A 12,187-nucleotide genomic window follows, 5' to 3' on the forward strand; every position below is an offset into this window, starting at 1 on the left:
TGTTTATATAATGGATCACGTTGATGGTTTTCCGTATATTAAACCATCCCTGCATGCCTGGGATGAAGCCTACTTGGTCATGGTGGATGATTGTTTTGATGTGCTATGGATTCGGTTTGCCAGAATTTTGTTGAGTATTTTTGCATCGATATTCATAAGGGAAATTGGTCTGAAGTTCTCTTTCTTTGTTGTGTCTTTGTCTGGTTTAGGTATAAGAGTAATTGTGGCTTCGTAGAAGGTATTCGGTAGTGATCCATCTGTTTCAATTTTGTGGAATAGTTTGGATAATATTGGTATGAGGTCTTCTATGAAGGTCTGATAGAATTCTGCACTAAACCCGTCTGGACCTGGGCTCTTTTTGGTTGGGAGACCTTTAATGACTGCTTCTATTTCCTTAGGAGTTATGGGGTTGTTTAACTGGTTTATCCGTTCCTGATTTAACTTCGGTACCTGGTATCTGTCTAGAAAATTGTCCATTTCCTGAAGATTTTCAAGTTTTGTTGAATATAGGTTTTTATAGTAAGATCTGATGATTTTTTGAATTTCCTCTGAATCTGTTGTTATGTCTCCCTTTTCATTTCTGATTTTGTTAATTTGGACACACTCTCTGTGTCCTCTCGTTAGTCTGGCTAAGGGTTTATCTATCTTGTTGATTTTCTCAAAGAACCAACTTTTGGTTCTGTTGATTCTTTCTATGGTCCTTTTTGTTTCTACTTGGTTGATTTCCGCTCTGAGTTTGATTATTTCCTGCCTTCTACTCCTCCTGAGTGTATTTGCTTCTTTTTGTTCTAGAGCTTTTAGGTGTGCTGTCAAGCTGCTGACATATGCTCTTTCCTGTTTCTTTATGCAGGCACTCAGCGCTATGAGTTTTCCTCTTAGCACAGCTTTCATTGTGTCCCATAAGTTTGGGTATGTTGTACCTTCATTTTCATTAAATTCTAAGAAGTCTTTAATTTCTTTCTTTATTTCTTCCTTGACCAGGTTATCATTGAGTAGAGCATTGTTCAATTTCCAAGTATATGTGGGCATTCTTCCTTGATTGTTATTGAAGACCAGTTTTAGGCTGTGTTGGTCCGATAACACGCATGGGATTATTTCTATCTTTCTGTTCCTGTTGAGGCCCGTTTTTTGACCAATTATATGGTCAATTTTGGAGACAGTGTTGGTGGTCTCTTCCGCTCTGCAGCCTCAGGAGTGCCCACCTGACCAGGCGGTGAGGTCTCTTTCCCACAGGGTCTGGGAGCAGAGAGCTGCTGCGGGCCGGGATCCGCCTCAGTTGATCTTTTAAAAATTAACCTATTTTACAGAAACCCACCTACTTCCCCAAATCTACCACTTATCTGATTCTCAAAGCTGCCTAACTATGAAACAAGACTATGTATTCAATCAAATAAACGTTGCATTTTCCAAGTTCCTGACATTACATGCTTATTCTTTAATGCCTAAAACAAGTTTGTTTCCATCGATTTTACTGGATTTCACAGTGTCTGCTTATCATCAGAAGTCTTGAGATCAATCTCCATCGTCACATAAAACCTGAATGTTACCACACACCTATAACCCCAGGACTTGTAAGTTAGAGGCAGATGGATAAAAAAAGTCTAAGGCCATCTTCATCTACATAGTGAGGCTGAGGCTGGCCTGAGCTTCCAGACCTTGCCTCAAAGAAAGAAAAGAAAAGAAGGAAAGACAGACAGACAGACAGACAGACAGACAGACAGACAACCTCCTATACATGTTGACACCAGAAAAAGCAGAAATCATTTGTATAGGGAACAGTTACTTTTAAGAATGTTGAGCAATGTGCTAGGAGCTGGGGAGGAAAGTTCAGTTTGTAAACTACTGCCATGAAATCACAAGGGCCGTGGTCTGATCCTCAGTACCCATATTAAAAAGGAGGCAGGATACGGGACATATGTAACCCCAGTGTTGTGGTGATCAATAGAAGCTCCCTGGAGAATGCTGGCTGGCCAGCCTACTGAAATGGCAAGCTCCAAGCTAAGCTGGTAATTATGTCTCAAAAACAGAGGTAAGAGCACCTAAGGACAACACCTGAGTCTAACCTTTGGCTTCTACACTCACGTGTACACCCCACATACATGAACATGCACATATATGCACACTCTCAACAAAATATTGAATAAGCAATAAGATAGGCAAAATTCCATCATTAAATATCATTTCTAATACTCTGAGAATAATAAATCCTTTGACAAGGCTAACAAGCAACCAAGAACAAATGAAAAAAAGAAGGCAGGAAAGATGGGCAGATTGGAGATAAAAAAAAAAGGAGGGGAAATTTCATAAAAAATTAAGAGATTTTTAGGAGAGTGAAGTTTTGAAGAATGCCCATATAATGTTCTTTATAATATGCTACAAAACTATTCCACACAGCAATAAAAACTGATGAAAACTACCAACTAAAATAATAAAAAATAAAACCATGGTAATTTCAAAGTACCTACTACATACATGAGGCCTCACCAAGCTATGAGACATTTTTAAATATGAAATTCGATGAATGGCTCCTGTATATATTTTCTGATATGATCACATTACATTTTGTATATTATAGTTACAAGCCAAAAATATAGAATTTGGAAGACTGGGACTATAACAAAAAAAGCACACGAATTTTATACACTAAAAGGACATTTCATAAATTTTCCAATTCTCTTCTTCCTTTTAATACAAAACCAAAATTCTATGTTTTAATGCCTTTCAAACACAACAGGAATAGCATACATATAAACTCACAAAGACTGTGGCAGCATGCACAGGGCCTGCGTAGGTCTAAGCCAGAGGGGACCTCAGACGTGAGAGAAGAAGTGCGTATACAAGCTCCCATCCCTAACCCAGGAGCTAGCTCCAAGTGACAATGGCTCACAAAGAAAGATAGACAGACAGACAGACAGACAGACAGAAAAATAGGCAGGCAGGCAGGCAGGCAGGCGGGCAGGCAGGCAAACAGACAGACAGGCAGACAGACAGTCAGTCTTCTCCAATGGTGTCTCACTGGGCATACGCCCAGCAATAGTTGGCCAACACAAAATGAACGCAATGCTATTTTTTAATATCTTTTGTCTCACAGTCCTTTGTGTGAACGTTTTTCTCCTTACTGGCCTTTTGTTTACATACTGTGGTTTCCACTTTTGCATTTTTATGAATGTTTTGTATGGGCATGTGCTTCTGCTTATGCATGTGCATCTCATTCCTCTCCTCCTCCGCCCCAAACTTATTTTGTCCTATTCTGTTTTGTTTTTTATTTTCAATTTGCCTGTTTCTTTCCTAAAAAGAAAAAAGAAAAGAAAAAGAAAAAAGGCATCTTCAAGTTGGATGGGTAGGGAGGTGAAGAGGACCTGGAAGGAGATGGGGAGGGGGATTATGATCAAAATAAGAGTCAGAACTAGATGGAAAAAAATTTTCCAATTTTAAAAATTACATCTTATCTTCTAAGGTGACTAATTTAAGAATGCCATGGGAACATAAATTTTGTTTACTTAATATGAAAGCAACCTTAAATACTTTTGACTGATGATCAGAGTGAGAAAAGTCAACCAAAGTGGGTTACTAAATATGGCAAATAGAGATCACCACCAGATACAGCTAGGACTTTTTAACTTTATAAGCATAGAATATTTGTGTCTGTTTATTTGGGAGAGGTAATATTGGGTTTTGTTGTTCTTTGTTTTACTTTGTTAGGGGGTTAGTGCTTCAAGTAATTGTAGATAAAAGAAGAAACCTTTGTCTTTTACTGATTAATTATTTCTATTAAGTATGGCCACAGTCTACAAGCACATGAGTTCAGGCTTATTAAGATATATAATAATTTGTGAATTACCAAAATGTACAGTTTTCAAACAATCCATTGGTTGACTTCACATTCCACTTGATTTTTTTGAGGAATTTCATTGTCTTTGGTTGTAATATAAGGGGGTATATTTGCATATAAAGATGAAGTTAGATGGCCTGGGGCTACACCACAGCTGGCAGGCAGAGTGCTTGGCTGGCATGACCAAGGCCCAGGTTTGGTCCCTAGCAGTGTATAGGCTGTGGGGATGGCATATATCTACAATCCCAGCACTCGGGAGGTGTGAGACCAGCTGAAGGTCACTCTCAGCTACAGTTATCAGTCTGAAGCCACCCTGATATATGTGAGACCCTGGAAAGAGGGAGAGAGGGAGGGAGGGAGGAGGGAGGGAGAGGGGAGGGGAGGGGGGAGGGAGGGAGAAAGAGAGAAGGAGGAGGAGGAGGGAGGGAGGGAGGTGAGCAAGCGGGCAAACAATGCTATATACAAAAGAACAAAAACATCCTACCTGTTTCAACCTCATGAAGAAAGTCTCTGTAAAAGTCTTTCTGCTGAAATACCAAAATCTCTCATTTGCAGGGTATACACGCACTACTGTCTCCAGGAGAAAGCGGACTGGCTCTACCACCTCTGTGACCACCATGTCCACTGCAACAGTCATGTACACCCGTTTATCTGCAATAGAAAATGTCTGAGTTTTATCATTCCTTGATTACTGAAGAAAATAAAGTCTCTTAAGTTACACATGAATTACATATCTAGACAAGCATATTTCCTTCTAAATATGTATTTCTAAATACTTTCTCCTTTTCTTTTTTTTTTTTTTTTTTTTTTTTTGGAGCTGGGGACCGAACCCAGGGCCTTGTGCTTGCTAGGCAAGCACTCTACCACTGAGCTAAATCCCCAACCCTCTAAATACTTTCTAACCACTGAATAAGCACGTAATCAAGTATTCCAAGAACGCTCCTGGGGCCCTGATTGTTCTATCAGAATCAAGTATCTAAATCCCCTAACAGGTGTCATACTCCGTTCTCCATATCAGATCCTCAATATAAAACACAAGGACTGTAGACAGACTAGAAAAAGCCTGCAGTTGAATTCCTAGCAATGAAAAAACATAAACAAATAAAATGCCGAAGATAAATGTTACTCAAGATGATTGGGTTTCTTACCTAATCACTAGAAAATCAAAGACGCATTCTTTCAATCTGAAACAGAACTGACAGAAACTAATAGGTCTGTGTGGTGACTGAAAACTAAAGGAGACGCTCAGCCCTCTCATGTTAGCTCTGTACAGCAGAGTACTGCAGATATAAACATCTATGTGTGCAATGAACTGAGAAAAACCTCTGAAGAATCACCAATACTTGCACTCTTCATAATGCATATATATCCTCAAAAAATAATTAACAGCTGGGGATGTAGCCAATAATAATGTTATCATTTCAATGTTCTTCACTAGAAGAGAATATCTTGCTACTAGTAATCATTAATGCTCCCTATCTTTAGCAAAAGTCAACTGTGTCCATAAACTAAGGACAGACATAATACATAGATATGTACATACATACATAAATTTAATGATGAAACAAGATGACGTATTATATTCTGAACATACAACTTAACAGAATGAACATAAAGCATTTTCAATAAAACTATAAATCAAGTAAAACTTTAAATTTAGGTTAAGAGCAGATCAAAGATCTAAATTCTAGACTAAGTAAATAATAAAAATGAAAGTAATATACATCTCTTAGTTAAGATGGTAAACAAAGGTACACAAGTTTCCAAATCTGTGTGCTTGTATATCATCCTCCTCCATCACACTCACCCAAATCAAACAACCAACTTTACAGCCATACACAAAGCACACAGTCAAATGCTTTTCACGTATCACTTGCATGCAACCACTGTGACTTTCAAAGGATTTGTTTTAATAAGGTTTTCCCCACAAAAGCATAAAAAAAAAGCTTCATAAATGTTCAGAAACATTCTAAATATATCTTCAATTTAAATGGGCATCAGTACTTTCTAAAAATGTAATAAAACAAGATTGTTCATAATAAAAATTTTGAACTAATAAAAATATTTTAAGAAAAGTCACCTTTTGGCGTTTCCTCATTAAGAGCCAGAAATATTGGTGCGTTGGGGTTCCACATGCCGGTGATGACATAAGCTCTCCCATCATAGCTCTTTCCCATAGACTCCTATTAAAAATCATATAGAAATATAAGATACTATGCAGAATTATCATACTGTAAAATTATACCCTTAGTCATTTTAATTTATTAAAATATGTATCTACATTCAAACAGGGCTTAAGTTTTATTATAAATTTCCCCATGCAAAAGCATTTCTTTGAGTATTGTTATATTCTAGCTATCTTCAAACACAGGGTCACTATAAAGATATATTCTTGCAAAAAAAGAGGTGTACCCATTCATGCTGAATCACAAAAACATGAGTTGTAAAGTTATATTAAACATGAACTTTTGTTTGTTGTCAAAATATCTATAGATAAAAGACCATAATGTAAAATTTCCTGCACTAAGTTCAATTCCTAGCACCAGTAAAGACACAAAATTACCACAGAAAGAGTAAATTAATGACCCTGAGATTCTACCTTATACCAATCAGAATGGCTAAGATCAAAACCTCAGGTGACAACACATGTTGGCAAGGATGTGGAAAAAGAGGAACACTCCTCCATTGCTGGTGGGATTGCAAACTGGTACAAACACTCTAGAAATCAATTTGGAGGTTCCTCAAAAAACTGGAACTAGATCTACCTAAAAATGCAGAAATACAACTCTTGGGAATATCCCCAAAAGATGCCCCACCATGCCACAGGGGCACATATTCCACTAGGTTCATAGCAGCCTTATTTGTGCCACAACAGAAGAATGGATACAGAAAATGTGGTTCATTTACACAATGCAATATTACTCAGCTATTAAGAATGAGGACATCCTGAGTTTTGCAGCAAATGGATGGAACTATCCATTTGAACTCAGGAACATATCATCCTGAGTGAGGTAACTCAGATCCAAAAGGACATGCACTGTATATGTACTCACTAACGAAAAAAAAGAAAAGAAAAAAAAACCCACAAGTACAGAATACACAAGATACAGTCCACAGAACTCAAAAAAGTCAACAAGCTGAAGGGCTCAAGTGAGGACGCCTTAGTCCCACTTGGGAGAGAGAAGAAAGCAACCACAAATGGGGAGGGAAAGGAGACTGGGGTTGGGGAAGAGGGGAACATGATCTGGTGTTGGGTGGGGGGAAAGGACTGAAGCCATGAGGGCCAGCAGAAAGAATGGAAACAGGTGACCTTGGGAGGAAGGAGGTTGGGAGGACCCTCCAGAATGTATTAGAGACCTGGGAGGTGAGAGACCCTCAGGACTCAGCGGGTGGAAGTTAGATGAAATGCCCTACAGTGGGGAGAGGAAACTTCTTGAGCCCACCTCCAGCAGAAAGACAGGGTATCCAGTGAAGGATGGGGTTGCCATCCCACAGTCAAAACTCTGACCCATAATTGCTCCTGTCTGAAAGAATGGCAGGGATGGAAATGGAGAAGAGACTGAGGAAAAGAAGGTCCAGTGACAGGCCCAAAGTGGGATCCAGCTCATGGGGAAGCCCCAAGACCTGACACCATTACTGAGGCTATGGTGCGCTCACAAAAAGTAACCTATCATGACTGCCCTCCAAAACTAAACAAGCAGCTGAAAGAGTCAGATGCAGATATGTGCACCAAACCAATGAACAGAAGTTGCTTATCCCTTTGGTTGAATTAGGGAAAAGCTGTAGGAAGCTGAAGAGGAGGGCAACCCTATAGGAAGACCAGCAGTCTCAACTAACCTGGACCCCCCAGATCTCTCAGACACTGGATCACCAACCAGGCAGCACACAGCAGCTGAGATGAGGCCCCCAACACATACACAGCAGGGGACTGCTGGGTCTGGGTTCCTCAGAGAAGATGCACCCAACCCTCAAGAGACTGGAGGCCCCAGGAAGGTTAGAGGTCTGGTGGAGTGGGATAGGGTGGGGAAATCCTCGTGGAGACAGTGGGGGCAGGGAGGAGGTATGGGATATGGATAATTAATTAATTAAAAAAGAAAAATGAAGAAAATAAATATTAAAACCACCTTTAAGTCGGGTGTACTTGCACACAACTACAACCCCAGTACTCAGGAAAGGATTCTTTTTGTTTGCTTTCTATTCTTTTCTTTTAATTGGATACTTTTTATTTATATTTCAAATTTTATTCCCTTTCCTAGTTTCCTGTCCATAACCTCCCTGTTCCCTCCCCCTTCCCCTTCTTCTGTAAGGGTGTTTCCCCTCCCTAACCACCCCCCATTCCCACCTCCCCACCCTGACATTCCCCTCTACATGGGGGTGGGCAGGGGGCAGGGGGAGTTCAGCCTTGGCAGGACCAAGGGCTTCTCCTCCCATTGGTGCCCAACAAGGCCATCCTCTGCTACACATGCAGCTGAAGCCAGGGGTCTGTCCATGTGTAGTCTTTGGGTAGTGGTTTGGTCCCTGGGAGCTCTGGTTGGTTGTTATTGTTGATTCTGAGTTACAGCCAAGCTTAGGCTATGCAGCAAGATGGTCTCAAAACAACAACAGAAACCTTTAAAATTATGTTCATCCAGACAAAAACAGAACAGAAGGATAAAGGAGGGATCAGAGTGTAGGACTCTCAGGACAGAAGATGGAGGTAGGCAGCAAATAAAAGAAAAAGTAGCAGTTTATCATACACAAACAGATAAACTCCTCCAGGAACTTTTACCTCTGGGTTTTCCACAGATTACACTTACCAAATGAACTGGATTGCCATATAAAATGTGGATTTAATCTGGTGTCACATATTGCTGAGTAGAAAGACCCTTGTATTTGGGAGGATCTCTAAGGCTGGAATTTCACATTATAAACCTACATTTGCCAAGTTTTCTGGCGTTTGTGGTATTTTGCTGTTAGACTTTTCCTGTATTGTCAATAGTTATGATCAGAACTACCTACTTCCTTTGTACACTACAACTCCCCAGACCACAAATATTCTCATCATTAGCAGAATACTGAGCCTCTGTTACTTATTTCTTCATTCCCCCAACAGAAATAAAGTTGTATTACATGTGATTTTATTTATGTGTGTACTAGTATACACATATAAATGAAACTGTGTTTGTGATTACTCTTTTAACAGGATTTAGAATCGCTTAGGAGACAAACCTCTAGATGTGTCTGTAAGGATGATTCCAGAGAAACTGAGGTGAGAAACACCCACCCTGACTACGTGAGACACTCTCTATGCTCTAGGGTTAAGAACTAGATAAAGGAGTGGGAAAGTGCCAGCAAATCCTGCCCTTAGCTTCCTGGTCTTTCCAGATGTGGAGAATCCCATTCAATGTCATTTAATTCTCCTTACTCGGCCTCCTGTCCCCTCCTACACTATGACCCAGAATAAATCTTTCTTCCTTTACACCGCTTTTAACCTCATCTTTTGTGATAGCAATGAGCAAAGTATCAAACACATTGTCACTTATAATTATGACTTTCCTTCTTGTGAAAACCTTAAGCCACAATAACAGGTTTAATAAATTATAAAAGTCTCAATTCATCTAACTAGAAAATATGCGGGTTGGTGAGATGGCTTAGTGGTTAAGAGCCAGAGGAGTGGTTAAGGTTCCAGAAGACCTGAGTTCAACTCCCAGCAACCACATAGTGGCTCACAATCATTTGTAATGGGAACTGAAGCCCTCTTCTGGTGTGTCTGAAGACAGCTACAGTGTACTCATATACATAAAATTAATAAATCTTTTTAAAAGAAAAGAAAATATGCAGAGGGAAGAAAAACACTACTTAAAAATGGTTCAACACACCCGAGATAAATACCATTACTGTACCATTGGGAATATCTTGCTGGGTGAGTCACTGTTATGGTCTGTCAGTTCAACAGCTGGGTCGGACTATAAATTACTTTTCTCCTCTGGCATCTTGCAGAATTGGACTTAAGGCCCATGTAATGCAAGAGAACTCATGTCTGGTTCCTTAAACCTAGCCATCCACCTATATGTGGTGAAGTCATAGATCATAAAAAAAAATTACAACTATCACTGTTCTACATCAATATAGCTTCCATTTTCTAAACATTTATTGTTATACCTACAGATAAATATAACTCTCAATCGTCATCAAAACATCTTTTGGCAGCAGATGGAGACTACTACAAGGATCCATAGCTGGTCAAAATGCAAAGAATAAATGACCATGGGGTGCCCAGCCCTAAACAGAGTATCTACAGCACAGCCCTACACCTGAGATTCAGAGAACGCTATGGAAATGGAAAGAAATGAGTCTAAGAGCCAGAGGACCACTAGGCATGACACATGCTACAGCCATGAAGGTGCAACACTGACATGACCTAAAAAGAGTCACATAATGAGCACAGCACTGCACATGCCATTGGACATGGAGGGAATGTCAGAAGGCCCTCCCCGAAGTCACAACAGTGGGCAAGCAACAGTTGTCAGGAGAGAGAAAAATCACTATTTCCAGGGATGAAGTTCCTGATACATTATCCAATGTCAAGTGATTACCCCTAAACATATGTACATACCAGCAACACAAGTGTAACACTGAACAAGTGGCTGTGAGTGTGTACATGTACATGTATGAATACAACAATAGCAATTACAGAAGAGATCATGAACCCAAGAAAGGGTGGGGGAAAGAGGGGTAGAAATGATGTAAATACAGTGTTTTCAAATATGAAATTTTAAAAATGGTTTTTATCATAACAAATTTCTCAGTATAAATAAAAAACATTTCACAAACTGGTAAATGTAACATGCATGTCTTTTCAAAGTCTGTTAAAGTAAATGAAGTGACAGAAAACTTGTTTTCAGTTTCACATGACATTTGGGTATGTTATAGGAGCAAAAGTATGAGCATCTCACTCTAAGAGCAAAACAGAAACTATTTAGGCAAAGTTGCAAAGAGTGTAGCTTCTGCTTGTTACAAAGAATAAGCTATCAATAACCAGAACTACCTGCTCAGGTTCAATATAACAAGCCAGATAACAGTAAATCACAACCAGTGATGTTAAAAATGCAAAGCCAAGCACTGCCCAAGTGTCCGTTTCCAGGAATGTGAACACCGTCTAGGCCTTTGACAGTGATGACTCAAAAGACGAAGTCAAACTACTCAAGAGTGACTAAGGAGCCACAGAGGTTCACACTGCTTTTAGAACTCTGTGATCTGACTTTAGGTTTTATGTGGAAATTTGGAGCAATGACTCACTTTTATTCTATAGATTCTGAAAAGCTATAACTAGAAACCAGTATCTTAATTTTTTTATAATGCCTCAGTACTCTCAAAAAGACCTCCTCATGGAATTCTCATGGCTAAAAATGTTATGACTTGCTTCTGGAAAGCCAGCATCCATTACTGATGTATTGTAGAGAAAGGTAAAAGAGAGGTGGATCAACAACTCATCTATACGAACACATTCAACATAACTGGCTGTTCTCGTGTGACCTATGTAGGCAGGATTTCCTCTGTGTCCATGGCACACTCTACACTGGAGAAAGCACTTAACCACTGCTGCAATTATACACTCAAAAGGTCTAATTCCATCATAAGAGTAAGTGTCCACAGCTACTAAGAACTATATTTTAAACAAATATAAAACCCATAATTCACATAGTATTTGGCATTCAACTAGGTTCTCAAAAGTTTGAACAGTGCATTCTAATATTTCTAAAACATTAGTGCTGACATAATTACTGTGAAATAATTAAAATAAAAACTCCTCACAATGATATTTAAATTATATTTATGAAACACAGTTGAAAGGAAATACATAAAATATAAAAACCTAAACCTCACAAAGTAAGGAACTGTAGGCTTACTCTACCATATTTCTGCAACATTCTAAATCTCTGACTAAGGGCAGCATCAGAGGCCCTTCTGGCTGAGAGTTAAGGTACAGTGCTGCCTTCACAACAAACAGTAGCCTGAGTACGTAACATTAATCTTTTTTTGTTGGTTTGATAGTTTGCTTTTTTGTTTGTCAAGACAGATTGTCTCTGTGTCTTCCTTGTCCTGAACTAGTTCTGTGGACTGGGCCGGCTTTGAACTCACTGAGACCTGCCTGCCTCTGCCTCCCACGTGCTAGGATTCAAGGCTTATGCCATCACTGCCTGGTTCATTAATTCTTTAACTGCATTCCTTAAAGAAATCTAGTCAAAATGCATTGCTAAGTACAAATTCAAGGAAATGCTTCAAAGAAAAAAAGCATCACAGAGCTGCAGTTGACTGTGCATTAATTAATGAAAGTTATGTGCACTTTGAAACATTTGCTTGTTACCTTAGGCT

The 12,187-nt window shown here is 39.3% G+C and overlaps 1 protein-coding gene across 11 annotated transcripts in view; it reads right to left on the reverse strand.

The window, feature by feature from the left end:
- Positions 1-12,187, reverse strand: part of Rabgap1l (RAB GTPase activating protein 1-like) — a 595,699-nt gene that overhangs the window by 470,346 nt on the left and 113,166 nt on the right. For all 11 annotated transcript variants that reach the window (XM_006250105.5, NM_001401442.1, XM_006250106.5 and 8 more), the window contains 2 exon segments: positions 5,913-6,015; positions 4,317-4,483 (listed from right to left, as the gene is read on the reverse strand). In XM_006250105.5, the coding sequence (XP_006250167.1) occupies positions 4,317-4,483; positions 5,913-6,015 (270 nt within the window).

Source organism: Rattus norvegicus, chromosome 13 (genome assembly GCF_036323735.1).
Source record: "Rattus norvegicus strain BN/NHsdMcwi chromosome 13, GRCr8, whole genome shotgun sequence".
Lineage (NCBI taxonomy): Eukaryota > Metazoa > Chordata > Mammalia > Rodentia > Muridae > Rattus > Rattus norvegicus.